This window comes from Oryzias latipes, chromosome 8, assembly GCF_053564925.1.
Source record: "Oryzias latipes strain Hd-rR chromosome 8, Olatipes_Hd-rR_3.1".
In the NCBI taxonomy this organism is placed as follows: domain Eukaryota; kingdom Metazoa; phylum Chordata; class Actinopteri; order Beloniformes; family Adrianichthyidae; genus Oryzias; species Oryzias latipes.
The window spans coordinates 7,273,333-7,300,895 of NC_136244.1; the positions used below are offsets into that span (position 1 = coordinate 7,273,333).

At 37.4% G+C, this 27,563-nt stretch overlaps 1 protein-coding gene across 1 annotated transcript; it reads right to left on the minus strand.

Annotated features, from left to right (window-relative positions):
- Positions 1-1,427: 1,427 nt before the first annotated feature.
- gucy2ca (guanylate cyclase 2Ca) lies at positions 1,428-27,539 on the minus strand. Its single transcript, NM_001105096.1, is given in 27 exon segments — positions 1,428-1,951; positions 4,032-4,108; positions 9,892-9,986; positions 10,085-10,183; positions 10,774-10,948; positions 11,060-11,252; positions 11,577-11,735; positions 11,864-11,955; positions 12,048-12,136; positions 12,230-12,367; positions 12,445-12,577; positions 13,487-13,573; positions 14,068-14,172; positions 14,270-14,341; positions 14,421-14,483; positions 16,533-16,626; positions 16,813-16,894; positions 17,406-17,523; positions 17,598-17,683; positions 18,205-18,328; positions 19,024-19,135; positions 19,227-19,326; positions 21,165-21,283; positions 21,368-21,586; positions 21,672-21,739; positions 22,172-22,284; positions 27,094-27,539. Coding segments are annotated over 27 exon segments (3,228 nt in total). The 5' UTR covers positions 27,302-27,539; the 3' UTR covers positions 1,428-1,743.
- Positions 27,540-27,563: the final 24 nt, after the last annotated feature.

Genomic DNA, 27,563 nt, shown 5'->3' on the forward strand with positions numbered 1-27,563 from the left:
TTGGTAAATGGATGGATGGATGGATAACAAAACCAAAACAAGTTTACATAACTTTCAAATCCATCTCCGAATAAAACACCTGTACTTTGGATAAACAAGATATTTTAATTTAATACAACAAAAGGGTATGTTAACACAATAAATCAAGTTTGTTAACTTGACTTAAAATTTTAAGGCAGCCCTATAACCCTTGTGCTATCCTTGGCACTTTAACATTCGGAGTTGGGTCATCTAGACCCACTAGACAGTGCGCTGAACCTTTTTTCTTCAATTATTTGTGAACCTCACTGGTGTCCATGGATTGCATGAAATCTTTCCACCTTTATCCACCTTTGTCATGGTAGGGAGAACACGTCAATGTAAGGGTGGGGTCATCTAAGATAGCACAAGGGATAACTCGTGTTTTTATGTTGAAACGTTATGTTTTGTTTTACAGTACAAAGTCTAGAAGCTCTGAAAAACAAAGTAGCACTTCTGCAATAGTAAGCTAAAACAGATTCACACTCTCTAAAGATTAAAAAAATACCTGCATGTAGATAATCTGTTAGATGAATAGCCAGTCAACTATGTTGTTACCTTTATTTGACAAATATATGTAAAATACGTCTAATGTAAGTGAATGTACAATAGAAGTATACTGTATTTGCCTGCCTCTGCCATCCTTGTAGCAGCAGATATATATTTACACAATAGTTTGTTTTATGTTTCATAAAAAATTTATACAGACATTTAAACCTGAAAAAAAGTCCTTTCCAAAATTAACAAGTTGAAATTATATTTTTCGTTATTATTTGGGTTCCTTTTGAACTCGCACTATTAAAATCTATGCTCTTCTATTTACCCCTTAACACCTGAATTCATTTCCAACAATAAAAAACACCTTAAGGTTATTTTAGAGCCGAAATGGTTTGATGCATATTTGCATCAGTGGGCATCCAAAGGTCAAACATTTGTCAGCAGTTACAGTGCGTAGGGATAAGATAAAGAATAAATAAAGGTGATGTACCTTATCTATAACACTTGAGTTAATGCTAATTTATTTGAACCTTTTGAAAATAAAAATCAATGTTGTTGATGCTTTACTGTCTATCTTTAGCAGCTCTTCATTAAATAAAGACTTTACTGAAGAAAGTTGTTGTTGATGTTCCCCTTTCAGCTTATCCCTTCAGGGGTCACCACAGCGAATCAGCCTTCACTGATTCACTCAGGTGGTTTGACAGTTAGTTTTCTATGGCGGATGCCCTTCCTAACACAACCCTGTATTTTCAAAGCACAGGGAGACCCAGATAGGCAGCAGCATGAAGGGTCTTGCCTAATGACCCGCACTGGAATTTAGCTCATTACACGCCCTGGCAATTGCACCCAGGTTTCCTGCATTACAGTCCTACACCCAGAGCTGCATTGTAAAAAAGAGAATTGGTTTACTTCTTATACTACAATTTAATACAGTGCAATACAACAAGGTGATTTTGACAAGCGGCCTTCCCTTGTGTGAGCTGGTCAGGTGTGTGAGTGGAAAGTTTTTCTCTACTTTAATGATTCATGTAACAAATTGGTGTAAATTAGCCATTTACTGTAGGTGATATGAATGTCAGGAAATTGATTGTGACCTGGAACAGGGAACATCTGTGTAAAGCTTGTGTTCTTCTCTCATTGTAGTCCTGCATCAGAGAAAGAAACACACACACCCGGACTGACTTATTGCAGTCTTTTTTTTTCAGTAAAATCCCCTGAATGCTGGAGTCACAGGTAAGTACTTGGATTCTCTGTGACAGCCAAGTGGAAGTACTCGGGAGGACTTTCTTTCTGAAAGCTGTTGTTTCTGTCTTTCCAGCGGATTCTGGTGGACAGGGTCTTCCTCTTTTCAATAGTCTCCTTTCCACCTTCACGCTTCTCCAGACTTGAAATGATCATGTCTGCAAGGTCCTGCTGGAGGCGCTGGAAGTTTTCCCTTAAAATGATTATAGACAGTTTTGTTTAAAAAATAGTTTGAAAGTCATACTTCATTAAGATTGCAATAATTTAATTAGGCTTTTACTATCTGATGAAAATTGTAACAAACTTTTTTGTTATTATTTTACTAATTTTCTAAATGGTTAATGTTAGTAAGTCCATGGGGTATACTTATTATTATACTATTGTCATTAGTAAAGGTCTGCTGTGTGGTTATTCTTTTGCTTTCCTGTTCAGAACTTTGGTACCTTGTTTAAACAAGAATGGACTGGATTTTGAATTTTTGGCAACTTTTAAATGTTTACAGTTTTATACTTGAAATGGTTGAAGCCATTTACTAATCTGGATCGCTGTTGCCGCATGAATCTAATAAGCTGGAATATAATGATCAAGGTAATGTTTTTCCATCCAACATATGATTCAAGGATGATTCTCTGAAATCAGTGCACTCTGTGTCCCACAGGTTTACCCCAAACATTTCTGTATAAATGAAGCCATAAAATGCATTTTAAAACGATAAATGGACAGATCCATGTGTCTCTGCATTATAGCATACAAAAATAGTTTGAAAATTATGTTTTCAAAGAAATTCATGGGTTGTTGAGGTGTAGAGGTCAGCCAAATGAGCATGTCGCCACCAACCAAAGTTACCTTTACACTGAATGCAAAACTGATTTTTTTTAAAATAGCCAATAACCATAAATCTTTTCTGCTAACATGATCATTTACCTATTTAGTTTCACTTAAATAAAAGAAAAATACATGAATCTTTATAAAATGTCTCCATTTAATCAGGTCCCTCAGTTTTTTTCAACCCCATAACAGCCTGTCAATCCCCCATTTTTAAAAAAATAATAGTTCAGTCCAGCTGCTTCAGAACCAGGAAGTGACATCACTGTATATTTTCCCACTCATACTCTGAAGACAGATAAGTATTAGCCTACTTTCTTACCCATATTTCATAGTTTTTATTGTCAGATTGACATTGTCAAGCTCAACCTTTCAACTCCGTTACATTCATAAATAATATTTACTTTTGTTTGGGAAAAAGCAAACAATTGTTTTAAAAATATATTAATTTCTTGTTTTCCTCATGCTATATGTAGCTCAATATCCTAGCTATTGTAGACATGTGACAACTTTTAGCGAAAATATTCAACGCTGTAACAAAGCACACTGTTACGGTGACAAATTTTTCTAAGAATTTTGGGGATTTCATGTCTAAGGTGGGAAAACAAATTTTCTCAGAGGTTGAAATAGTTCTTAATTTGATGCAATGTTAAGAAACACACATTTTTTTAGGTAAAATTTTTGATCACCAGAGAACCCAATGTGCACCAAATTCAAAGAATGGCCTTTAAAATAAAGCAACCAAAATAGTTATCCATTATAGATCGTTAAAAATAGCGATAAATTTGTCTCCCCACCTTTTTCTCTCTACGGTACCCTATTCATCTCATCTGCGGGCGTCTAATGGTTAGGGGTAATTACTCTCAATATTTTTATTTATTTATTTGTTTGTTTTGTCATTTTCTTTTGTAAAAATTACAAGATAATTATTTCTATTGTTGGTTTTATGATGGTTACTGCTATTGACTATTCTAGTATCAAGAATATAATGAATGTATAGTTATATATGTCTATAGCCTTTCCTATCTATCTATATGAATCTCTAATAATGTATTCCTAAATATGTATAGTTAGCAGAGTGCATTATGGTTAGTTCAAGCTTGAGTATAAGTAATAGGATGGAACTCTCTCATCCTTTCATCACACACACACACACACTCACACACACACACACACACACACACACTTTTCTCTTTTATCCCCCTTTCTTTCTGCTTCTCTCATGTGGAAGTATTGGTTGTTGTCTTTGTTTGTCAGATCTGTTTTTCCGGTGTATTTTCATTTGTTTGTTGTTTTTTCGTTGTTCATCACTTAAATGAAAATAAATAAATAAAAAAGATAGCTATACATTTTGTTTGAGTCTACCTTTAGTTGAAACTTTACAACTTTTTTTATATTACCAATTTAAAAAATGAATTGAAACATTACAAAGATATCTTGTTACTTACGCTGTTGGTGGTGTAGGCAGGTTGTAGTTGCCCCCCGTCACTCCTGTTAGCCAGTATGTCATCTCCTTACCTTTACCCTGCAAGAAATTTTTTGGGGAAAAATAACTTTTAAACAGAAAATATCCTTTATCCATACAGTTGTGCTCATACGTACACCGGAAGGAGTTATTATTTCTTAGTAATTTTTTTAGAGGATATGAATGATAACACAAACTTTTTTCCATTTCATTTAGTTGTTTTGTTGTTTATTATTAAACAACAAAATCATCATGACATCAGAAACTTCCCAAATGGCCCTGTTCAAAAGTTCAAACCCTAGTTTTTAATACCTTGTACTGCCTCCTTTTGCATCCATAACAGCTTGAAGTCTCTTGTAGTTGTTGTGGCTGAGGTACTTTTTTTTTCCTGTAATGGTAAAGTAACCCATTCTTTTTGGAAGAAAACCTCAATTATTGGGCTGTCTTGCTTGAACTGCCCATTTGAGATTTGCCTAAAGTAGCTCAAGAATACTAAGGGCCGGAGACTGAGACAGCCACTCCAGAACCTTCACCTTATTCAGTTGTAACCAATGACAGGTAGACTTGGCTTTGTATTTTGAATCGTTGTTATGTTGAAATGTCTAAGTGCATCTCCCGCGCAGCTTCCGAGCTGAAGAAGTTTTCCTCCAGTATCTTCTGATCACGTGCTGCATCAATCTTGTCATCATTTTTATGACAAAAATGACCATATAGAGAAACTTAATGCCTGCATCAGAGACATTAAGACCTGGTTGACAATTAATTACCTCCCCCTAAACCCAGAAAAAACTGAGGTCATCAAAGGTCCTAAAAACCTGAGAGATGCTCTGATCAGATAGTCTCCCTGGATGGCGTAACTATAGCCTGCAATTCTACAGTTAGAAATCTAGGGATTTTATTTGACCAGGATTTATCATTTAAGGCTCACATTTCACAGACGTGTAAAATTGCATTTTTTTTCACGTGCGCAATACAGCTAAGATCAGAAATATAGTATCTAAAAGTGATGCTTGTCCATGCATTTGTTACGACTTGTTACGACTAGGCTGGAATACTGTAACTGTTTGTTAGCAGCGTGCCCTAAAAGTTCCTTACCAAGTCTCCAGCTTGTTCAGAATGCAGCAGCAAGATTGTTAGCAGGAACTAGCAGAAGAGATCACATCACTCCTGTGTTAGTTTCACTTCACTGGCTCCCAGTTAAATCTAGAATTAAGTTCAAGATCCTCCTGCTAACCTCCTGCACCCAAACAGAACAATCCGCTCACCAAATGCAGGAAAAAGCCTGTTTTATGGAATAAGCTCCCAGCTCATGTAAGAGAGGCCGACACAGTTTCTACATTCAAAGTTAGACTGAAAACATTCCTCTTTGGACAGGCTTCTGACAGACTATCTAGTAATCAGAGAATATTAAAATTACTATTAACACATTTAAATTAAACTTAAAATACGCAAACAATTAGTTGCAAGTAGGCTGCTCCAGATTTTGCGTGAATCTTAACCCATCTTCAACCTGACCTGACTCTTGCACCACACACACTTCAAGGGATGATCCCATTGCAACCACACGAATATTTTCAAGGGACCTCCAAATCCCACCTGCACCACAATCTATCCACGACCCCACAGACTACTGACAAGACTCCACTCTACCCCCCTCCCCCTTTCTTTTTTTTTTTTAAGTCTAGCCCTGACCTGAACCCTAAGATTAACCCTTACCAGAACCTGGGGAATGGTGCACTGGGGTTCTGTCCTCTACTCTGATCTACTTCTCCTCTCCTCTATTTTTCATAATTTTTTTATCATTCAGTTCTCGATGCCTCTGCTTGCTGCAGTGGGATTCATGTAATGTCCCTCTGTCCCACTCCCCTCCGTGGGAGTGGGAGTGGGAGTGATTCCAGATTCCGTGCTCCTGGACTATTTAAACATGTATTTGTAGAGTTAGAGAAGCTATTTCTTCTCTAAGAGTTCTGGTACATCTCCTGTCCGTCCTGGGGGAGAATCCCTCCTTCATGTGGTTTCATGAAGTTTCTTCTTTTTTTTCTGGAATACGGTTTTTTAGGAGTTTTTCCTTACCGCGAAGGAGGGTCTAAGGGCAGGGATGCCCAGTTTAGTTTATTCTGTTTAGTTTATTTTAGCAATCAGCTATTGAATTCTATGACTTTATATTCTTTATAATTCGGTGGTGGAGGTGGTGTCCTGATGATCTATCGTGAGTCCTGGAAAGTCCTTCCTGTCTCTGCTCCTACTTACTGCTCATTTGAATATTCTGCATTACTTCTTTCTGGTCATGCCCCCACCATAGTTGTTACAGTCTACCGTCCACCCAAATTCAGCAAGGATTTTCTAAATGACTTTTCCCATCTCCTGACCCATTTCACTTCACAATCTCAGAACATTGTTACTCTTGGTGATTTTAATTTCCACATGGATAACTGTAATAATCCTCTTGCCAAAGACTTCTTATCCTGTTTAGATAGCTTTGGATTGCAGCAATTTATTCATTTTCCCACTCACTGCAAAGGACACACGCTAGACTTAGTGTGCTGCTCTGGACTTACTCCCTCTGATTGCAAACCTCACACACTCCCGTTCACTGACCATAAGCTCATCACCTTTAATCTCCTGCTCACAGTATCCAAACTCAAACGTCCACGCATCATATCATTCCGTAAGATACAAGCCATCAACACTGCTAGTTTTTCAGCCGATATCAACAACCTTCCCAGAGTAAATCCTGATGCCACACCTGACGAGCTGGTTTTGCAGTATAACAATGACTTGCAGTCACTTCTAAATACTCATGCACCCCTCAAAACAAGATCAGTTTCCTTCACCCGCTCTGCACCATGGTTCACATCTGCACTACGGCAGCTCAAAGCTAAAGGCAGACAACTGATAAGACTTCAAAATAAAACTGGACTCACAATTCATAAGGACATGTACAAAAACCACATTATCCTCTATAAAGATTCTATAGCTTCCGCTAAAACTTCCTATTACTCTGGCCTGATTTACTCAAACCGACATAGCTCTAGGACCCTTTACTCACTTCTATCTAATATAACAAAACCCCCTGATTCTCTCCCTAATCATCTCTCCTCACCTGACTTTTGTAACGCGTTAATGTCCTTCTTTGTTTCTAAGATCTCTACAATTCATCAACAGCTCACAAGCCAAGCTGCAGTCTCTGGAGTGGACACCTTCACTCCTCCCTCGGTTCTGACAACCTTTTCAAGATTTTCACTTCCTTCTGTACAAACCATTTCTGACCTCATTACCAACTCTAAACCTTCCACCTGCCAACTGGATCCCATTCCTACATCTCTTGTTAAATCCTGTCTCCTTTCTCTTCTCCCATCAATTACCAACATTATTCACTCCTCTCTCATGTCTGGTATTGTTCCACATTCTCTAAAAGTCGCCTCTATAACTCCAGTTTTGAAAAAACCTGGTCTTGACCCAAATAACTTGAATAATCTTCGCCCAATCTCTAATTTACCTTTTATTTCCAAAATCCTTGAAAAAACTGTTGCTCTTCAGCTCCGTGCTCATCTTTCCAGTAACAACATCTACGAACACTTTCAATCTGGTTTCCGCCCACTCCATAGTACAGAAACAGCTCTTTTAAAAATCACAAACGACCTCCTCTTAGCTTCAGACTCCGGTTCACTGTCCATTCTCATTCTCCTTGATTTAACTGCTGCTTTTGACACCATTTCCCACAATATTCTTATTCACAGACTTCAAACTATTGTTATTTCTCACACCCCTCTGTCCTGGTTTTCTTCATACTTATCAGACCGTAGTCAATTTATCCACATTAAACCTCATATGTCAAACACCTTCACACTCTCTGCTGGTATTCCCCAGGGTTCTGTCCTAAGTCCCCTTCTCTTCATCATTTACATCCTCCCTCTTGGTTCTCTCTTCCATAAACACAACATTAATTTCCATTGCTATGCGGACGACACCCAGCTCTACATTTCTACTAAACCCTCCTCATCACTTCCTCCTTCCTCCCTTACCCTCTGTCTGCAAGAAATCCATTCCTGGTTCTCTTCAAATTTTCTGCAACTCAACAGTTCCAAAACTGAAGTCCTCCTTGTAGGCACTCCATCCACTATTTCCAAATCCAATAGCTTCTCCATCTCTGTCAACGACTTCTCTGTTCTTCCCTCCCCCCAGGTAAAGAGTCTGGGTGTCATCCTCGACAGCTCACTTTCATTCCAATCTCATATTAATAACATCACCCGTTCTGCTTACTTACATCTCCGCAATATATCTCGTCTCCGCCCCTCTCTCACACCTCATACAACTGCTGTACTTGTTCATAGTCTTGTCACTTCTCGGATCGATTATTGTAATTCCCTCCTGTTTGGTTTGCCCAATAAAACACTCAAAAAATTGCAGCTTCTCCAAAATTCTGCAGCCCGCATCATCACTAGGACCCCGTTATCCCACCACATCACACCAGTTCTCCAAAACTTACACTGGCTTCCCATAAAACAAAGGGTTAGTTTCAAGATTCTCCTCATCACCTTCAAAGCACTCCATAACCTGACTCCACCCTACATTTCTGATCTTCTTCACATTTCCATTCCCTCCCAATCTCTCCGTTCCACTTCCTCTCTCCAACTCCATGTCCCACCTGCCCGTCTTGCCACCATGGGGGGCAGAGCTTTCAGTCGCTCTGCCCCTCAGCTATGGAATTCTCTTCCTCCAGATTTACGGAATACCGACACACTGCCACTATTCAAATCCAAACTCAAGACTCATCTCTTCAAACAATCATACAGTTAATCTATTCAGTTAACGCAACCTCATTTGTCTGTTTGTCTGTCTGTTTTTTTATCCTATAATTTTTTTATGTATTTATCTTAAATGTTTTTTGTGTCTTTATGTTTACTCATGTTTTACTCTGATAATTTCTTATTGACGTTTTATTCTGTTTTTCTTATTTTAACCTTGTACAGCGACCTTGGGTGACCTGAAAGGCGCTTGAAATAAAATTTATTATTATTATTATTATTATTATTATAATTCATGTTTATTGCACAATTACAGGTATGAAGCCCATTTAGATGACTTTTGTTGTAAATATTGGGCTATGTAAATAAAATTGAATTGAATTAAATCAACTTTGACCAAGTTTCCTTTGTCTTTGTAGCCCACACATTCCCAAAACATCACTGATTCGTCTCTGTGTTTCACAGCAGGAAAGTGTTGTTTTCGTAATAGGTCCTGTGGTGTCCTTTCTGAATGTAGTGTTTATGATTGTGGCCAATAAGTTCAATCTTGGTCTAATCACCACAAATGTCTTTGGTCCAAAATGTTGGAGGTTTGTCTCTGTGCTGTTTTTGATTTGATTTGAAATGGTTTATTTCAAGCAATCAAAGCAAGAAAAATGCACAAAATAACACAATCAGCAGTTTTACATTCACAAAATGGCGTACCAAACTTAGGATAATTAGACAATTTGGAGAGCTATTTTGTGGCATTTGTCCAAAAAAGGCTTTCTTCTGGTGACTCGACCATGAAGGTGCCTCCTTGTTGTATATCTTGAAACAGCCACACCACAGTTTTCAGAGAGTCCTGGATCGCTTTTGAAGTAATTTGTGGATGTTTTTTTACATCCCTAATTATTTTTCTGGCCGTTTGCAGAAATCTTTGTGACCATGTTTTGGTTTCAATAGAATACCTCACTTTCCACTTCTTCCACTCCTCTTCTGACCAAGAAATCATCATATCTTCCAGGGTGTATAAACTGTACAACTGTATATCTATCTGCCAATTGACACATACTAAAACTACAAGCAAAACCGTATAAAGGTCCTCTCACCCACCTTCAGGTAAGTCTCTCCTCTCTGCTCAAACTCAAACTTGCAGGGGGTCCTCTGCAAGATTTTGATGGTTGATTGGCTCACATGAATTCTCAAAGCTGTAAGAACAAGAGTAAAATAAATCAGTTTCTTATATTTTGTGGTACAACCAGAACATCCATCTATAGTTTCTCTGTTATAAAGATTTTTGTCTTACGCAGGCCAGTAGACTCCATGCGTGAAGCCGTGTTGACCGTGTCTCCAAAGAGGCAGTAGCGAGGCATCTTGTTTCCCACCACTCCTGCTGCACAGGGGCCTTCATACAAACACACACAGATAAATCAAACATGTTATTTTCTCTGATTATACCTCTTAAATATACCTCTACATATATGTCTCAAAGGCTTTTGTATCTATACAAATTTTCTAATTTTGGTTTTAACAATAAAGTTAACTTGTTCAGCAGTTAGTTGTCAGTAACACAAATAAAGACAGTAAGAAAATCCACCTAATAGCCTGTTGAAAAAATAAACAAAACCTAATTTGCAATTTAACAAGAAAAAATAGGGTACTGTTAAGTTTTAGTGAAAAGAAATGAAATAAACTGTTAACTGTTTTAATGTTTTGATATTTATTTACTTGGATGGATGGATTTAATAAAAGAAAACGTGTCAATTGCCACCAGACGCCACAAATGTACATGATTTTTTCAGAGCATATGACCCAGTTGTGAAATTAAACAACCTCTTGGTTTGAGAACAGACACCAACTCCATGGGACACTGAGGTGTTTTTAAGTCTTATATTGTACATACTTAAATAAAATAATACAAAGTAATTTAAGTAACTGGTTTAAACAGTGCAGAAATTATATGGTAATAAAATTTATAACCAACTTATTTGGTACCTGAATGCACTCCAATACGAATCCACAGAGGAATCCCAGGCAGGTGCTGCAACTCAAAAGTTCCCACAAATGACAGGATGTCCAGAGCCATGTGGGCGATGTCCACTGCGTGCCGGTCCCCATTCCGGTTGGGTAAACCGGATGCCACCATGTACGCATCCCCTATTGTCTCAACCTGGAAAGTAAACATTATAAAAAGTGCAGGTCAATTTATGATATCAAAATCCTGTAACAAAGCAAGAAGACATAAACCCAAAGTAAAACCTAAATTGAGCCAATAAATGACCTTGTAGACATCATGATGGTCCAAGATGCTGTCAAAGTTCTTGTAGATATTGTTAAGCATGTCCACAACCTCCATGGGAGTACTATAGTGGCAGAGGGTGGTGAATCCCACGATGTCACTGAAGTAGATGGTAACCTCTTCAAAGAGCTCTGGCTCCACTCTACCCGTTTCCTTCAGGGACCGTACCACAGGACTGAGGACGGCCAAGCAAAAATGTCATTTTTAATCAACTGGATTTTAACTACATCAACACTTTCAAATGATAATAATATTTCAAAATATCTAAAGGAAAACCTGGTTCTTTCCTTGCTAAATGGTCTTTTCAGTATTCTATTGTCTGCTTTTTAAAAGGTGGGTTCGTGAAGTTTATAATCTAAGGCTGTAGTGGTGCAAAATGTACTGTAAAACCCAAACTAAAAGAAGGAGGGGTGAAAAGTTGGGGTCAAACTCCACAAAAGTTCGAAACCATTTTAGAAAAAAATTTGGTAAATGAAGTATTAAACATATTTCGGCCTACCCAGGGAGCAGCATAAAGTTGAGGTGGTCGGCTCTGTCCCTCTCAGCTTTATACAAAGCAGTTCTCTCCTCCACCAGATTCTCCAGAGTCCTTGAGTACATCTGCAGACGACGGATCAGGTTGTCCATGTATGTCTCAGTGGCTTGGTTGTGCAAATTACTGAAATCATATGGACAATTAAGATGGAGTACATTTTCAGCTGCAAAAATCGCCCTTTTCTTTCAGAACACCTATAAAATTGGAATACACTCAACTGAGTGACCTGTTAGAGAAATGTGTTTACAAACCTGAAAATCTTTCCCAGAGTTAATTCTATTTTCTTAAAATCTGGCCTGCGTTCAGGATCTTCATCCCAACAATTCTTTATCAGCATATACACCTGCATACACACATTAGAAAAAACAATAACTAAACAGATTTATATTCAGTGTGGGGATTTCTCTTTACATTGTAAACTTGTGGACTCTTTACCTCAGTTTCCCTGTCTGATGCTCCTTCAAAGTTGAGCTCTGGTCTGAAGAAGTTGTTGTTCCTGGGATACTGAACTCTGTACATTTTCTCTACAGTGGGGGGAAAATATAACAAAATAAAATTTATCACAACACAAAAAATGGTTGCCCATTGTTGTTTAAGGCAATATTTTGGCAACGTACCTGCAGAATCTGAGCAGTACTGTGTATAGAAAGGGGGTTTCCTTGTAACAATCTCATGGGCAATGATGGCGTAGCTGTAAACGTCGCCTTTTTGAGAGACCCCATCTTTGCGAAGATGCTCTGGGGCTGTCCAAAGATCTGAGAAGAGAGGATGAATCTTTGTTCTCATTGTTGGTGTGAATCATCCGGATCCCCGATGAGAAAATTCATCTTACCCTTGGCCGGCTTCAGAATTGTGTGGCAACCAAAGTCTGTGATTTTGACCACCATGCGGTTATCAACCTCACAGTTAGTTGACTTGAGCCGGCCATGCACTGGGATGTTACTTGTGTGGAGGTACGACATCCCCTGTAGGAGACAAACATGAAAATCAAACTAAATGATGAAACCACAAAATGTACTTGTCTTATAAATTGTTTATTCATAAAGCAGCATTTCACTAGCCTTAGTACTTTTCCTGTACCATTAGGAGTCACAACAACACAATTAGTTTTTTTAGCACTGTAGATAAATTAATAGTGGTCATGTTGCTGAATGGTTTGTTTATATTATACATATTGGAAGCTGGCTTTTCAATGTTTGATCTAACTGATACTAACAGTTTGAACAGTTTTGTTAACAAATTCAGTTTGAAAAACAAAATAAATTACAAAGTATAGAAGAATTTTCCCCTTGTACCATTGTCATCGATGCAAACTTTAGCCACAGAGGTGAGACTGTTCACTCCTAATGTATAGCAGGACTGATTTACATTGTAAGAATTGTCTTGCTAAACCTCAAGCTGCCTAATGGTTACTTATGAGTTGTAGCAGGAATGAAGGAATACAACCTAGATTAACAACTAAAAAACATCAACGTGTGAATATACATGCAGGTTACAGATGGCAAGAAAACATATTCTAAAAAAGTGAAAGGTTGGAGCTTAAGCTAAAAGCAGCAAAGGCTTGCAAGCTTTCTAGCAGTTTTCCTACATTCATTCCATTGTCAATCATTGAAATCACGACTGCTATCTGCGTAACCAGTCAAGTAGTTTTTTTTGTTTTTTTTATGAGATCCCATCTGTGGCTATAATATTTTTAATGTAGCAGGTTTGTTTGGGTCAAAACTTGGCTACCAAAAAAGTGATAGGCATTTTACTGAGTAGACACATATGGATGGGACATTTATTCTGAGACTAGTGGTTTAAATAAAATGATGAAAAATTAATAAATAATTAAGATAAAGATAAACAATTATTATAAGATTAAAACGCCGTACCTTTGCTATATCATACATGACTGAGATCTTAAACTCCATGTCCATAAAGGTTTCATCTGGGTAGGATATCCTGTCGTTAAGAATATACTAAAGAGAGGAAAAGAAATAAAGTTCATATTTATCACCCAACAAACAGCTAACATTCAGGCAATAGAAAAGTCGAACACTTGCTGGTAAATCTCTACTTGTTTAAGCTTGAGATTACAGGTTTTTATGTGCTTGCTATTAGCATTGTCTAAACTGTCATAAATTATCAAGTGGGCAGTAAAATCGGGATGGAAGCCGGAAAAGGGGACAACAGCCTCTGTCATAAATGACTAAGTTGACCGTAACTTGAATAAGGTCATGGACGTGTGTCATGGGAAATGACCGACCTATTTTCAGTGTATGCAGATAAATAAAAAATGTAAAATCTGTATCATACTGTGATTATGTTCACTGTCAGCATCATCCTATGGCAAATTTTCTGTAAGCAAAAGCACAAACCTATATGTTCGACTCAACAGGAAGCACTAATAATGCTAATAAAGGTGAGAAGTTAAGGTGTTGGCAAAAAGTAAGGGGTCCGAAACAAATCTTACCCTTAGTGAGCCCCTCTGACACAGCTCAAACACACCAAACACGCCGTACTCAAACTTCACAGTGCCGTAAAACTTTGTGAGGTTGTAATAATCAATGCGCAGTAGCTGAAACATAAAGGTGTTAAAAATAGGAAAGGCCATTAAAAATGGTATTGTCATACTAATACATATGTTGTGTGAATGTCACTAAGAGGTGGCTTACAGTGTTAAGCTCAATCTTCTGCTCTTCAGTAAAATCTTCATCTGGGTGTTTCAGCTCTTTCAATACAACAGGCTGGAAAAAAACAGAAGGAAAATTTAACAATTTTGTTCAAAAAGTACATATTGCTGTTTTGGTACTAGCACAAAGATACCTTCTTGTCGTAGCGACCACGATGAGAGAAGAATGTACTGTCCTTCCTCTTATCTTCATCAATCTGTTCCGTAAACAGATCATAAATGTTGAAGGTTGTCAAATGAAAACCCAAAGGGCACAGTCTCAGTGGTTTTGAAAAGATCCACACACTCCCATTGAAGCAAAAGAAATGTTTAATAATACAAACTCAATTGGTGATTCCGTGTCCTCCGTTCCTCTGTTAATGGAAGTCAAACAGAAGGTATTTTGTATTATGGTGGTATCTTGTTGAGGTGGATGGCTCAGTTAGTTGGGTGTAGGCACACGAGAAACCTGGGTTGGCTTCCCAAGGAGCACAATGAGTGTCATCCACTGTGGGTCCTTAGGCAAGACCCTTCACGCTACTGCCTAACTATGTCTCCCTGTGCCAGTCCTCAGCCCAAATAAAATACAAACCTCCTGTGTGAAGCTGTAGCAACTCCTGACTGGATGTGCCAAATTGCCTTTTGGTGAGCTTTTTCAAATGTGACAACGAAGGAAGTTTGAAGCTGGGGAAAGTATGGTGCTCTGGGGTTCTGTCCTCTTTTCTCGTCTACTTCTACTCTCCTTCTCTCCTCTATTCTTGATCATTATTTATCATATAGTTCTCCATGCCTCTGTCTGATGCAGTGCGATTCTTGTACAGTCCCTCTTTCCCTCTCCCCTCTGGGGGAGTGGGAGTACTTCCAGATTCCAGTTGGCTTGTCCGTGCTCCTGTACCTGACCGTGTACCTCGTCTCTGGCTCGTCTCTACTACTGCTCCTACACTTTGCTGTGGATCCTGCCTCTGGCTCGTCTGGCGCCCCCAGCCGTCCCCCAACTTCATCTGGATGAAGCTCATCTGCTGGACTTTGAATATGTAGTTGTAGAGTTGGATAAGGTATTTCTTCTCTAAGAGATCAAGTACATCGCCTGTCCCTCCTGAGAGAGGATCCCTCGTTCATGTGAACACCCCTGAGGTTTCTTCGTTTTTTCCAGAATCCTTTTTTTTAGAAGTTTTTCCTTACCGCGAAGGAGGGTGTGAGGGCAGGGATGCCAGTTTAGTTTAGTCTGTTTAGTTAGTTCAGTTTAGTATTTTCCTATTTAATTCTATGTATTCATGATCCTTTTGATTTTATGTGTACTTTACTATTACCTGTACGAAGCCCATTGAGATGACTGTTGTTGTGATTTTGGGCTATATAAATAAAATTGAATTGAATTGAAAAACAGTACTGAAAAAAATTAGTCACTTTTGTATGTGGTGATTTTAACTTTTTGTGTTGGGCTGATTTGGGGCAAGTTTTTGAGTATTCATGCTGTTGTCGCATGATGTTTTGCAAAGTCTATAAAAATATGTTTTTAACCAAAACTAGCTTAACCCATTTTCTTTAACAAGCTTGGGAATGACAAATGTGTATGTTTTGCAGCCAAAAGAAAGTACAAGTAAAAACAAATCCATATTAGCACAAAAGTCCATTTGAACTGCAAAGCCAATGAAAGGCACATTCACAAAAATGTGTTATTCATTTTTAAATACCAATATGTCACCCTTTTATTAAATTACACTTAGATTAATACAGAAGAAACTAAAAACAATAAGAAATCTGTTCTTAACCATCTTACAGTATTATTTACTGTATAAAAGCATTTCTTCTGTGAAGGAATAAAAAGATTTACTGAGAGTTTTGAAGGACCCGTTTCACCGAGTTCTATGCTATAAATCTTGCTTTATCTGGTGTATAATACAGACATTCAATCAACTTGCCTCCAAGCAGCTGACAGAATCTCATCTTTCAGTCAATATCAGGTACTTTTGTCTGACGCATGTAGCAGTTTATGGCTGGTGGAGGTTTTGTAATGTTTGGTGGGGATTGGTTGTTATGTTCATCACAAATCATAAGAATGTTTTATCTTTGAAATTCAGTTTAATCTGTACTAAAAAAAAAAATTCACAAAGATGATAATGACATGTAATATCCACTACATCATCTGAATCAGCACATCAATCTTCTGTATGTTTTAACGGAAACATTGTTCTCTTTCGTGGGAGTCTTTTTATCTTATCTTGACTATCTTTATCTTATCGGTTATCTTTGATGGTCGTACTCACCTTTAGGGAGACCTCCTTCTCATCCAGGGGACCAATCAGGTGCGGCTCAATGTGGGACCACTTCATCTGCATAAGACGCTCTTTTCTGTTCTGCCTAACAGAATTTGCAGACAATAAACGTGTGTATTATGAAAGACACCCATCTCAATGATAACCTGACACTGAACCGCAGAACCATTTTATCGCCTTTTAAACTATATTTAAAGTACTTATTTGTTTATTTCTGTCTATGAAAGCTTTTATTCTATTGTGAAGCATCTGAAAGGATTCTGACATTTACCTGTAGAAAATGAGAGCAATGGCTGTCACCACCACAACGCTGACACCCAAAACGATCACAATGATATCTTGAGTGCTTAAGTCTGCAAGTAAACACAAGTAGAGATGGTTAACATCCTAGACCCATACAAAACATCTAGCAAAAGGAAAATCAATTGGCCCACTGCACAGGTTGTAAGTCAAATCTTTTTCTAGTAAAGGGAAAGGCTTAGTTTAAACAACTGATGGAAAGCGTCTGGGGAAATCTTTTTGAAATTGTACTGAAGTTGTGATTCTTCTGTACTGTTTCTTTCAATTTGAATGTACTGATGGGACTGATATTTTATGAGTCCTACTTTAGTTAGTCATCTGATCAATCCACAGCTGTTTCTGTTTCATATTCACTCCTTTGTCTATTGGAGTCCATATTTTTCAGATGTGTATTGCCATGCTGTCTGATCTTTATTTTTCATTCATTTAATATGATACGTTTAGATTTTATATTTTACTTAATGCTGTATAAAATGTTTGACAATATCCTCAAAGAATCTTAGAAATATCAAAAAGGTCAATTGAAACTCTTTAACATTATTTGCAACATTCTAAATGAATTACCTTCTGTATTTTCCGGTTCATCTCCTGGCAGCTGACCGTCTTTCCACGGCAAGGTGGGGCTGTCGTGCCACATTATGGTGATATTTTGGGATGTATCAAACACTGAAAGAGTTTCATACTGGGCAAACAGACAAAACATTGAAGAACAAGTCATCTTTCTTCAATTTCTCTCTCTGTAGTCAGTGATCTCACCTTGCTAGTCTGAGCAGATGTGTAGATAAAGGTGAAGTTAACATCTCTGTCACCATACTCGTCAAGCACGTAGTTTCCTGCCATACCTGCTCAGAGAAATCACAAAAATACAAAAACGTAAGAACATTACAAGATGAGACAGATTTGAGATAATTCCCAGAAATTGAAGAACTGGAAGTTTTGAATGAAACACTTTATTACATAAAAAAGGGCTAACATTTCCAGAAGACATTTCAACAAGCTCTTTCACAAAAATCCTAAAATAATTTGAATAGTAATTAATTATTTGTTCAAAAACATGCTCACAAATGCTGTTTGTAGTTTGTCTACAACATGAATCAGCAAGGCTTGTTTTTCTTGCAAGTGTTGCATATTTTTTAATTCCATTCAAATTTTAGCCAAAATTTCTTCACTACCCTTTAGTTAGTACATTCAATATAAAATACTTTGATTCTAAATACAATTTTGAAGAATTTGATTTTTTTTTGCCCGTTTTGTGAGTTACAACTTAATAATGTCTCACCCTTTTTTCGTTTGTATGGATGTCAGTATGACTGTGTTTGTGATTATAGTGATCCGAACGGTGATCAGAATGATCAGAACCTACCTTCAAAGGAAATGTTTCCAAATGGAGTGTCACTCAGAGGCACATGCTGACTGAGCATTTTCCTTCTGAGCACTTCGCCGAATAACAGAGCGCTGTCATGATATCCAGCCACGTAGTCATTTATCTACCAAACAAGGAAAATACTTTTTCAATAAACAACTGTTCATATATATTATTTGTATTCTGGTTAGTTTTGTAGTCAGCCTTCTACTTTCTGTCAGATAGTCAAAGCTTGAGGCTCATCTATTTGGTTAAAGTAATTACTAGTGACAGTAATAGTTCAGTTTTGAGTTTGACAACTAAATGTTGTGATAATTTACACACATTTAATACAGCAAAACTATAATTTCATATTCCTGAAAACATATTTTTGAATTTATGTTGATGAAAAAAATGTTAAGACAAATGTTTTCTTCTTTGTACTACACCTCTGCATTTTTTCTGAAACCTTACAAAGATCAATTTAACATTAATTTTTATTTCAATGGTTTTGAGAAATATTGCCTCCATATTTGTTGCCTCAAACGTTTTGATCGTAGCTTGCATCTTCACAATACCCTGTGTTTAGTTTCTCTACCACATGGCATTTCTTAAACTGGTAATCTTTTACAGTAAAATACGTCTTCTGTCTTCATTACATGGTTTGATTTGATTTGATTTGATTTATTGATTTATTTCAAGCATTGTAGTCAAAGCAATAAAGAATTTACACATTTATCAAACTCATTGTAGATTTATTGCTTGAAAAGCAGTGGGAAGAAGCGAAGCGATATAATCCCACCCCTACTACATTGTTTATGTGTTTGAAGTGCAGCTCACCGTGTTGTTGAATGTTGAGTTTGACTCGTTGACGTAGTTCCTTGGTGGCAGAGTGACCACCAGGACGTCTCGCATAGGGGCTAAGGAAGTTGTGTTGATGTAATACTCAGGACTAAGACAAAATAAGTACAAAGCTTAACATAGCCTCACAATGATATTTTTGTTGATGCAAAATATTTTTTAAATGAGAAATTCTTGCTTACTTATAAAGGTCGATGAGAATGAAAATGGTGTCTTCATGAAACTGCTTTGCCAGTCCCTTTATTGAGACTATGTCATCAACACTCCCACATAAAATAAATACTGGAATGAAGAAGAAAATTTTTTTTTAAAATAAACATCATTGTCTTTTTTTAAGCCTGAAGTTTTGTCCACATTATTTCATGAAATTAGAATATATGGTGTAATTCCCCCAGCCAAACTAAACTTGATAGTTTTCTTTGTCAGCATTGGACCTGAGATTGTTTATAACCTTGACCAGTGCTACCTCTGGTACCAGATAGATGAGCTCAGTGAGGGGTTCTACAATCAGAAGGAAATTTTCCTAAAGTATTATCTTGATTGATAAAATTGTTTAATTGAATAAAGACTAGTTTTTCTAAACTATTACTCAGAAAGGGCAGGTTTAAATTATATATTGAGTAGAGCGCCTGACATCATGAGTGAAGAGTGTCAGAATAATACTCCCGTACTTTCCAAGTGTTTTGTTTAAATCTAAAAGGCAAGATAGATAATTAGGAATTATTTATCTCAGACTCTCCCATGCTATACTTGGCTCTCCTCTAACCTCATGGGTTGTATGGAACACAAGTGAGGACCACGTGTCCAAAGTCATTTGCCAGATGGTAGTTGTACAGATGCCCACAAGTCATGTTTCCCAAGTCAAAGACAAGTATTTGCATTTAGTTTCAAGTCAAGTCTGAAGTTCTCGGTGGGCAATTCAAGTCAAGTCTCAAGTCTTAAACTTATAGTTAAAAAAAAATATTGTACTGCCCCAAAATCGCATTAAAACTATTTTTAAGCAACATGTGGGGACACAATAATAGGAAGTGTCTGCTTTCCTAGTGCAAAAGCATTAGAACAAAAAGCTATAGTTTTAGAACAAGCAGCCATGTCCTGCAAAATAATAAAAAAAAGAAGAAGAAGAGTAAATAAGTGAGCATTGCATCTAGGACCTAGACTTCGAATCTCAAGTTAAGTTCCGAGTCTATCCATGATTGTGAGACTTAAATGCAATTCAAGTCTGAGTCTCATTTCCAAGTCCTTGTCACTGGCTAGTAGCTAGCTTTAGCGAAAATTCTGCTCTAGCCCACACATCTAACCAGGGATTAGAGCCGTAGGTACCGTAACCATTCGGCCTGCAATAACTATTTGGGGTCCTTTCGACTGAGGATAACGTCTAACGTCACACTACGGTAACCCGACTTGGACAAACTATGTAGTGTGGAGATCTGCTCGGGCTCTACATATTTTCATTTCACGTTTCCTTTTTGTAACCCAAAGTTCTTTTCCCTAATATGTTGTGTCTGACATTTTTCATTGTTGTGTTTATAGAGAGATTTTGCCACGACCCACTTTGTAAAAAGATCTGTGGCTGTTAGAATGAACCTGCTGCTCCACACAACCGAAGTGTCTCAGAGCAGCTGGAGTCTCGTAACTTCGTGTTTGCAGGCAGGGAAGGTGCTTTGTTACAGTGTGCGGTCCGAAGAAGGGTTTGGACTGCAGTCCGTTCGGCCGCAATGCACTTTATAATAATCATAACAATAATAAAAGCACATTTAGAAGATAATCTCGCTCTTTGTCGGAGCTCTATTTGTTTACAACGGACCGCATAATATCTTCTTATATGGTAGTATCGTAATCCAATCACGTCATCAGACCAACGGACAGTCAATCATATAATGTGACGTCAGCACTAGTCGAAGGACCCTGAACGGTTGTTGCAGGCCGAATGGTTATGGTACCTACACCGCCACTATTTTAAAATATATATTCTTTTTTTTTTCAAAGCATCAGTGTTCTTGACAATCCCTGAATAAGAGAGCATGATGATCATGGGACAGATTTCTGAAAAACAATGTTTTGATATTATGAAACTTTTGTGGCGTAAAAATAGCATTTATGTTATCAGCAATACTCACTGTTGCTAAATCTGTACTTAGAAGTCAGGGCCTTCTTTAGTTCTTCCTCACCACGTAGCATCTCTCTTTTCTTGCTTGATGCAAAGTGAGCAGAAGGTGCCTCCAGGGCATTGTTGTACCTGCGACAACAGCAGGAAGATGTAGCACAACTATGTTCAATGATGAAGATAAGAAACAGGCACTTGTCTTTGTGCTTGGCTTACCAGAAGCAGTCCTCGGTCACATTGTTTGACTTCTTATAAACATAAGCCTTCTCCCATATAGGCTTTAACATATTTTTTTCATTAAAAAAGTACACCAGTGAGTCTGAAACCTTCCGTGCTGGAGGCAGAATCCTGGTCAGTTTGGGTTTGTAGTCGCAAGAGAGCCCAAAGCTCCCAGCAGAGATCACGGGAATGCTCAGACTTAAGCCAATTTCCATACTGTGGCAGATAAAAGGGGCGAAATCCTAAACTTTTGTAAGATGATACATTATAATAAATGAAAGGAAAGTGGAATCATACGTACTCTACTAGCTGGAAGGTGGCAAAAGTGCAGGACGGGCCCAGCATGACACAGCCAACTTCTCCGGTGTTCTTCATTGGAAAATTACAAGACAAATGCCACACTTTATTCACGCCTACTTTAAAAATAATCTAATAATCTTTATGTCTTGTAGCTCCCGAGTTACAGCTCCTTCAAAACTGTCAACAAAACGAGAAAAACGTTCTTGCTTTGTCTTCCAATGATGGTGTTTTAAACCAAATGTTTTTCTTTACCCTCTGTCCTGTAATTAAACTGATTATTTCCCTCATGTGTTAATTCTATGTGTATTAAGATAAGCATCTGATTGTGGACCATTAGCTGTATCACTGTGCCAGAAGAAAGTCAGGACTGTAATGTGAAAACATTTAGGAGACAGCAAAAGTCACAAGAACATCACATTTACTAAAACCCATAATTGAGTTTTCTGTCAAACAATGGGACAGTCTTTCTGTTCTTCACGTTACATTTTTCATGATACCTACGTGCAGCTTTTTGAGAATGGCCACTCCCTCACAGGTGCTGCTCCCACAGCCCTGGCGGTTGTACAAGTTGGTGTTGAACCAGTTGTAGTTGGCTGTTAAAGTGAAATTCAACCCTAAAACCAAAGGGGGGAAAAGAAAAATTAATGTTGATTAGATCACATTATACAAATGGCTTTTAGATAGCTTACTTTCATACTTTTATTTAACTTATGGTCTCTAAATGTTGACTTCAAAGTTCAGTTTTCTTTTTAAAAAAATGTCTTGGCATCAAAGGGATGAGTTACAAAATTTCATTTATAGCATTTTTATTGTACCGCTTCGACCTTTAAACTAATGGAAGTTAACCACATATTTAAAAGCAGGTAAAGCAGTATCATGGTGACCGAATAGATTGTGTAATGCCGGTGGAACCAGCTGAACCTAACTTATGTTGTAAAATGTTTTTGATCTTAATTATTAGCAAGTGTCATAAAATGTATTTGATTAGAGATATATTTAGGTTAGGCTGGAGACCTATATTTAGACACAAAAGCTTTAATACAAAATGCAAGGAAAAATAAGGTTGACAAGAGTTTGTCGTTCGTGCAGAACAGACAATCCTGCCTAATACATTTAGTCAGAGAAGAAACAAATACCAAACAGGTGGTTCATATGAAAAACAAATGAGTAACAGAGTTGAAGACTAAAAGTAGGTAAATAATGATGTGCCTTTAGATGTCCAGCTTTATTCAATTCTTTAGAAAATTGCTATATCTACAAATAAAAAGTTTTCTAACTCATACTGTTCAGGGTTTGTGGCATTTATGGATCATAGCGCACATTTTTTGCTCCCTCAAACTAAGCACATAATGTCAGCACTCACTCACCCCTCAAAGTAACATGTCTAAACCTGTGTTGACCTTCTGCATGTACTCATTTTATTTTATTTTTTTAATGAACCTGGGCTCTTGTGATGTTATTCAGTCCAATGTTGGAAATTACATTTTATATGTTTTCAAAGAATGTACCTTTTTTAGAAGACTTCTGTTTTAAAAATTGTTAAGTTACCCTAGTTATGAACATCATTTTCTAAAGGTAAAAGAAAGTGTATTATTGTCTGAAACATTTGCTGCCAAATGACTTTATGCTGCCTTCATTTTATTGTGTTTAATATGTTTAGTTTGATCTTGTATTAGTGGGCAATGAGCAGATATTTCATATTTGAGTCTGTGTGCTCCCATAGACAGGGTTTGTACGGTCATAAAAAGCTGGAAATCTTTTGGCAATTTGAAAATGGAATTTTGAAGTCCCTGAAAAGTTTGTGGAAAAACCAAAATCTTCTGTAAAGGTTTGTAAAAGTCATGAATTTTTAATCATTTGGATCCAAAAAATTGTTAAACATGAGATTTGAATTTAACCCTTGTGCTATCTTAGATGACCCCACCCTTACATTGACGTGTTATTCCTACCATGACAAAGGTGGATCAAGGTGGAAAGATTTCATGTAAACCATGGACACCAGTGAAGATCGCAAATCATTGAAGAAAAAAGGTTCAGCGCACTGTCTAGTGGGTCTAGATGACCCAACTCCCAATGTTAAAGTGCCTAGGATAACACAAGGGTTACATTGTGGCAGAAGTTCTACGTCACGCTCTTGATGATGGGAGTTTACATTCTTGTAAAGCAGTTTGAGTTGTCGTCAGTTCAGCGCACAGTGGTTTCAGCTTACTATCGGACAGAGATTGTGAAATGCTCCGAAATGCAGAGGAAATGAAGCTTTAACAACGATGGCTTTTCAAGGAGAGGGATCAACTGTGTCTACTGAAAGACCCTGAAACGCATTTTGAACCAGAAATGTCCTTCGACATAAGCAGCATGAGAGAAGCGGGGCTGATGAGCCACATTAAAGGGAAGAAAGAGTGACGGCTGCTGAACGCTGCAGAAGCCAGTCGATCAGAGAATTGTTTAAAACAGGTAATGTTACTTTGGAAACATATTGCATTCAATTAAAAACAAAAACAAAAAAGCGGGTGATCTTCATTCATATCTTTTCTCTGATTTTTGTTTTAATACTTTCAAGAACTACAAAAGCGAAGAACTCCACACAGGCTGGGCTCTAAACCTCATCTGCTCATGAAAACTATAAGATGAGCTGCAATTAACCCTTGTGCTATCTTAGATGACCTCACCCTTACATTGATGTGTTCTCCCTACCATGACAAAGGTGGATAAAGGTGGAAAGATTTCATGTAATATATGGACACCAGTGAAGATCACAAATCATTGAAGAAAAAAGGTTCAGCGCACTGTCTAGTGGGTCTAGATGACCCAACTCCCAACGTTAAAGTGCCTAGGATAGCACAAGGGTTACACATTGAAAAGCCACAAAGTGTCCGTGTCACAGACATGATCTGTTTAGTTTCTGTGCTGGTCACCATATCACCAGTTTGTTTTGTTCTTCCTACTGACTTTATCCACAAACAATACAGAGCAAAACGTTGGGGAAGTATGAACTGTTTATTTATGTATTTAGCAGCAAAGCCTGTGGGTGACCTGCTGGACACACTTTGTGGGAGTGGTCAACTTTGTCAACTTTGCTATAATTTCTTTCAAAATTCGCTTTAATATTTTTAGGTCAACGGTTGTAGTCCTATGTGATTAGATGAGGACACGTCTAAAACTTTCATTACTCGAACAAGATGGTTCACTGTAAGAGAAAGAGTAATGATATTAGGGATTTCTGTGGATTTTATTTTAACAATACTGTAATAAGTACTTGTGATGACTCTGAGATTATTTAGGGTTAGTTATTGAGAAACTGCTATTGCTTGTCTGGGGTGTTTTTGTGTTCTCTATTGAGGGTTCCTGCCTGCCTCTGCAGCTTCACATCAAGGCAAACTGTGACTGTTTTTCTGCATCACCACAGACAGAAATAAACAGTTCATGCTGGTCAATGAAACTACATCCAACGTTTTGCTCTGTAATGTTTGTGGATAAAGTCAGTAGGAAGAACAAAACAGACTGGTGATATGGTGACCAGCACAGAAACAAAACAGATCATGTCTGTGGCACGGACACTTTGTGACTTTTCATCTTTTAATTGCAGAAAATTGTATAGTTTTCATGAGCAGAGGAGGTCATTTAGTTCGTAGTTTTTTGCTTTTGTAGTTCACTGATTCTTGATAGTCGGGACAAAACATGCCCCACATAAAAAAGTACTTTTTAATGGATTAAAATCATTCCTTTAAAATGGATTGAGTTACTCGCAATGCTAAATCTAAATGAATTGTAATTATTGGTGTTAAGTTTTAGCCTTTATAAATCCTTTTTTAAAGATATATTCACTTAAATGTGTGACTAGTGAATAGGTGCCTTATGTTATTTCTCTTGTCCTCGACATTAGGTCACAATAGTCACCAGCACTGAAAAGCATTAAGTCTTTCTATCAAATTAAAGATGAAGGTTACAATGTATGAAACAATAAATTTCTTGAAAATCAAAACATTTTTTGAACAGTGAAAAGAATTGATTCAGTTTTTCTGAAGGTCTTTTGTCCCGACTCTCAAGAATCGTCTTATAAATATTGGAACAACGTTTTAATTGTTTTTATTTTATTGAATGCAATACGACTTCACAAGTTACTGCAGTTTCCTCCAGACCAACACAAACGACCATTGATATGGCGGCTGCAATTTTAACGGTGAGGCAGACAAACTTGGATGTATCAGTTTGTGTCTTGGTTTAATTTAGTGGCACCGACTACAATAGACTGATACGTTTTTATTTTAAGTTTTGGAAATTCTGTGAAAGGTTATGGAAAAGTTTTAGAAAAGTTATGTAAAAACCATTGCTAAAATAATATGAAGATTTCAGAGCTGAACAAATCAAAATTTAGAAAGAAATACTTTTACAGTTTCAAATAGATTCAAACGTTTTTCAGGTATTTTGCTAACATTTTTATCACTAAAATCTTTAATTTCTCATCTTAATAGATCAAACTTAAATGGCATTCAGAATATCAGTGAGCATCACGGCAGAGACTTTGGATTTTCACCACATGTAGCTGCTGATGTCTTTTTAATAAATGTTCTTTCACATGATGAAGAAGGTTAAGAACTTCATGGTCATTAAGTTTAACTCTGTGTTTTAGAAGTGTAACTTCCAGCTACACTAAACACACACTAAACCTTCATTTTTCTGTCAAAAATGTAATCTAAGTCAAAAGGAGTTGTTCACTTTCAGCATATCCTGACAGTGGTCGCCACAGTGAATCAGCTTTCATTGATTCGCACGAGAAGCAAGGGAGACCCAGATAGGCAGCAGCGCTAAGGGTCATGCCGTAAGTCCAAACACAGGCGTTTTAACTAATTGCATGCCCTGGGAAGCAAGCCCAGGTTTCCTATGCACCAATCCAACATCCAGCCAATTGAGCAATCCAACTACTAAATCTAATTTAAAAGGAGGGATTCCATTAAAAGGGGCTTGCTCTGACTCGGACTTAAACCAGTTTTCTCTCTTATTATCAGGGTGAAATATGACAAAAGAAATGAAACTCTTTCGATGCTGATTTAACTTCTCACTTTACATTTTAAATATTGTTTACTGTTAACTAGATAGTAACTGTTTTTTAGGTTTTTTCTGTCTGCTCAGTTTCATTTCACGTTAACGCTGCAACAAATCCTGGTGAAAACCTTATTGTTTCTTACACTTATTTTATAGAACAGTCTTTTAATGCACTTATATTATCGCAATAAAATAAAATGCACAAAAAAATATATTATTTTACCCCACTTGTATTTTGCAGTTTGTAATGAGTTATCGTACGTCTTATTCACCTCAAAAAAGGTCTAATATTTTTATTATAACATCTACTGTTTTGTTTTGCAGCTGTTGGTTGTATTGAATACAATACTCAGCCGATAATGTGTAAAGTTATTTCATACCAGCTTTTCTGTTCTCTTCTGCATCCTTTTTAATGGCTCCTTCCACAGCCTCCTGAACAAATGGTCGACTCCATTCATAAGTGTTGTCCTCCAGCAGCACCACGTTCATGGTGTATCGCGGGTTTGACTCCAAACAGTCATCCAACATGTCGTTGGAGACCAGCATTGTCAGCGTTCCCAGGAACAGTAAACTCTGTAAGCCGTACATTATTGAAATGCTCGACTTTCCTTAGAGAATTGAGTGTCTTCTCCAAGCTACATGTTAACAGTAGCTAAATTCAGATTGAAAGTTTTTCTTTAAGTCTGGCCACGAGAGCCGATCTTGTCCGTTGACGGCAAAAACAGAAGTAAGGTGCACTTCTCAGTGACTAAGCAGAACTCAACGCTGTCTTTGATTTACTATCCAACATCCAGATAAGAGAACAAAACAGGCTTGTGGTAAATCTCAACCCCAAACACTTAGGAAGTAA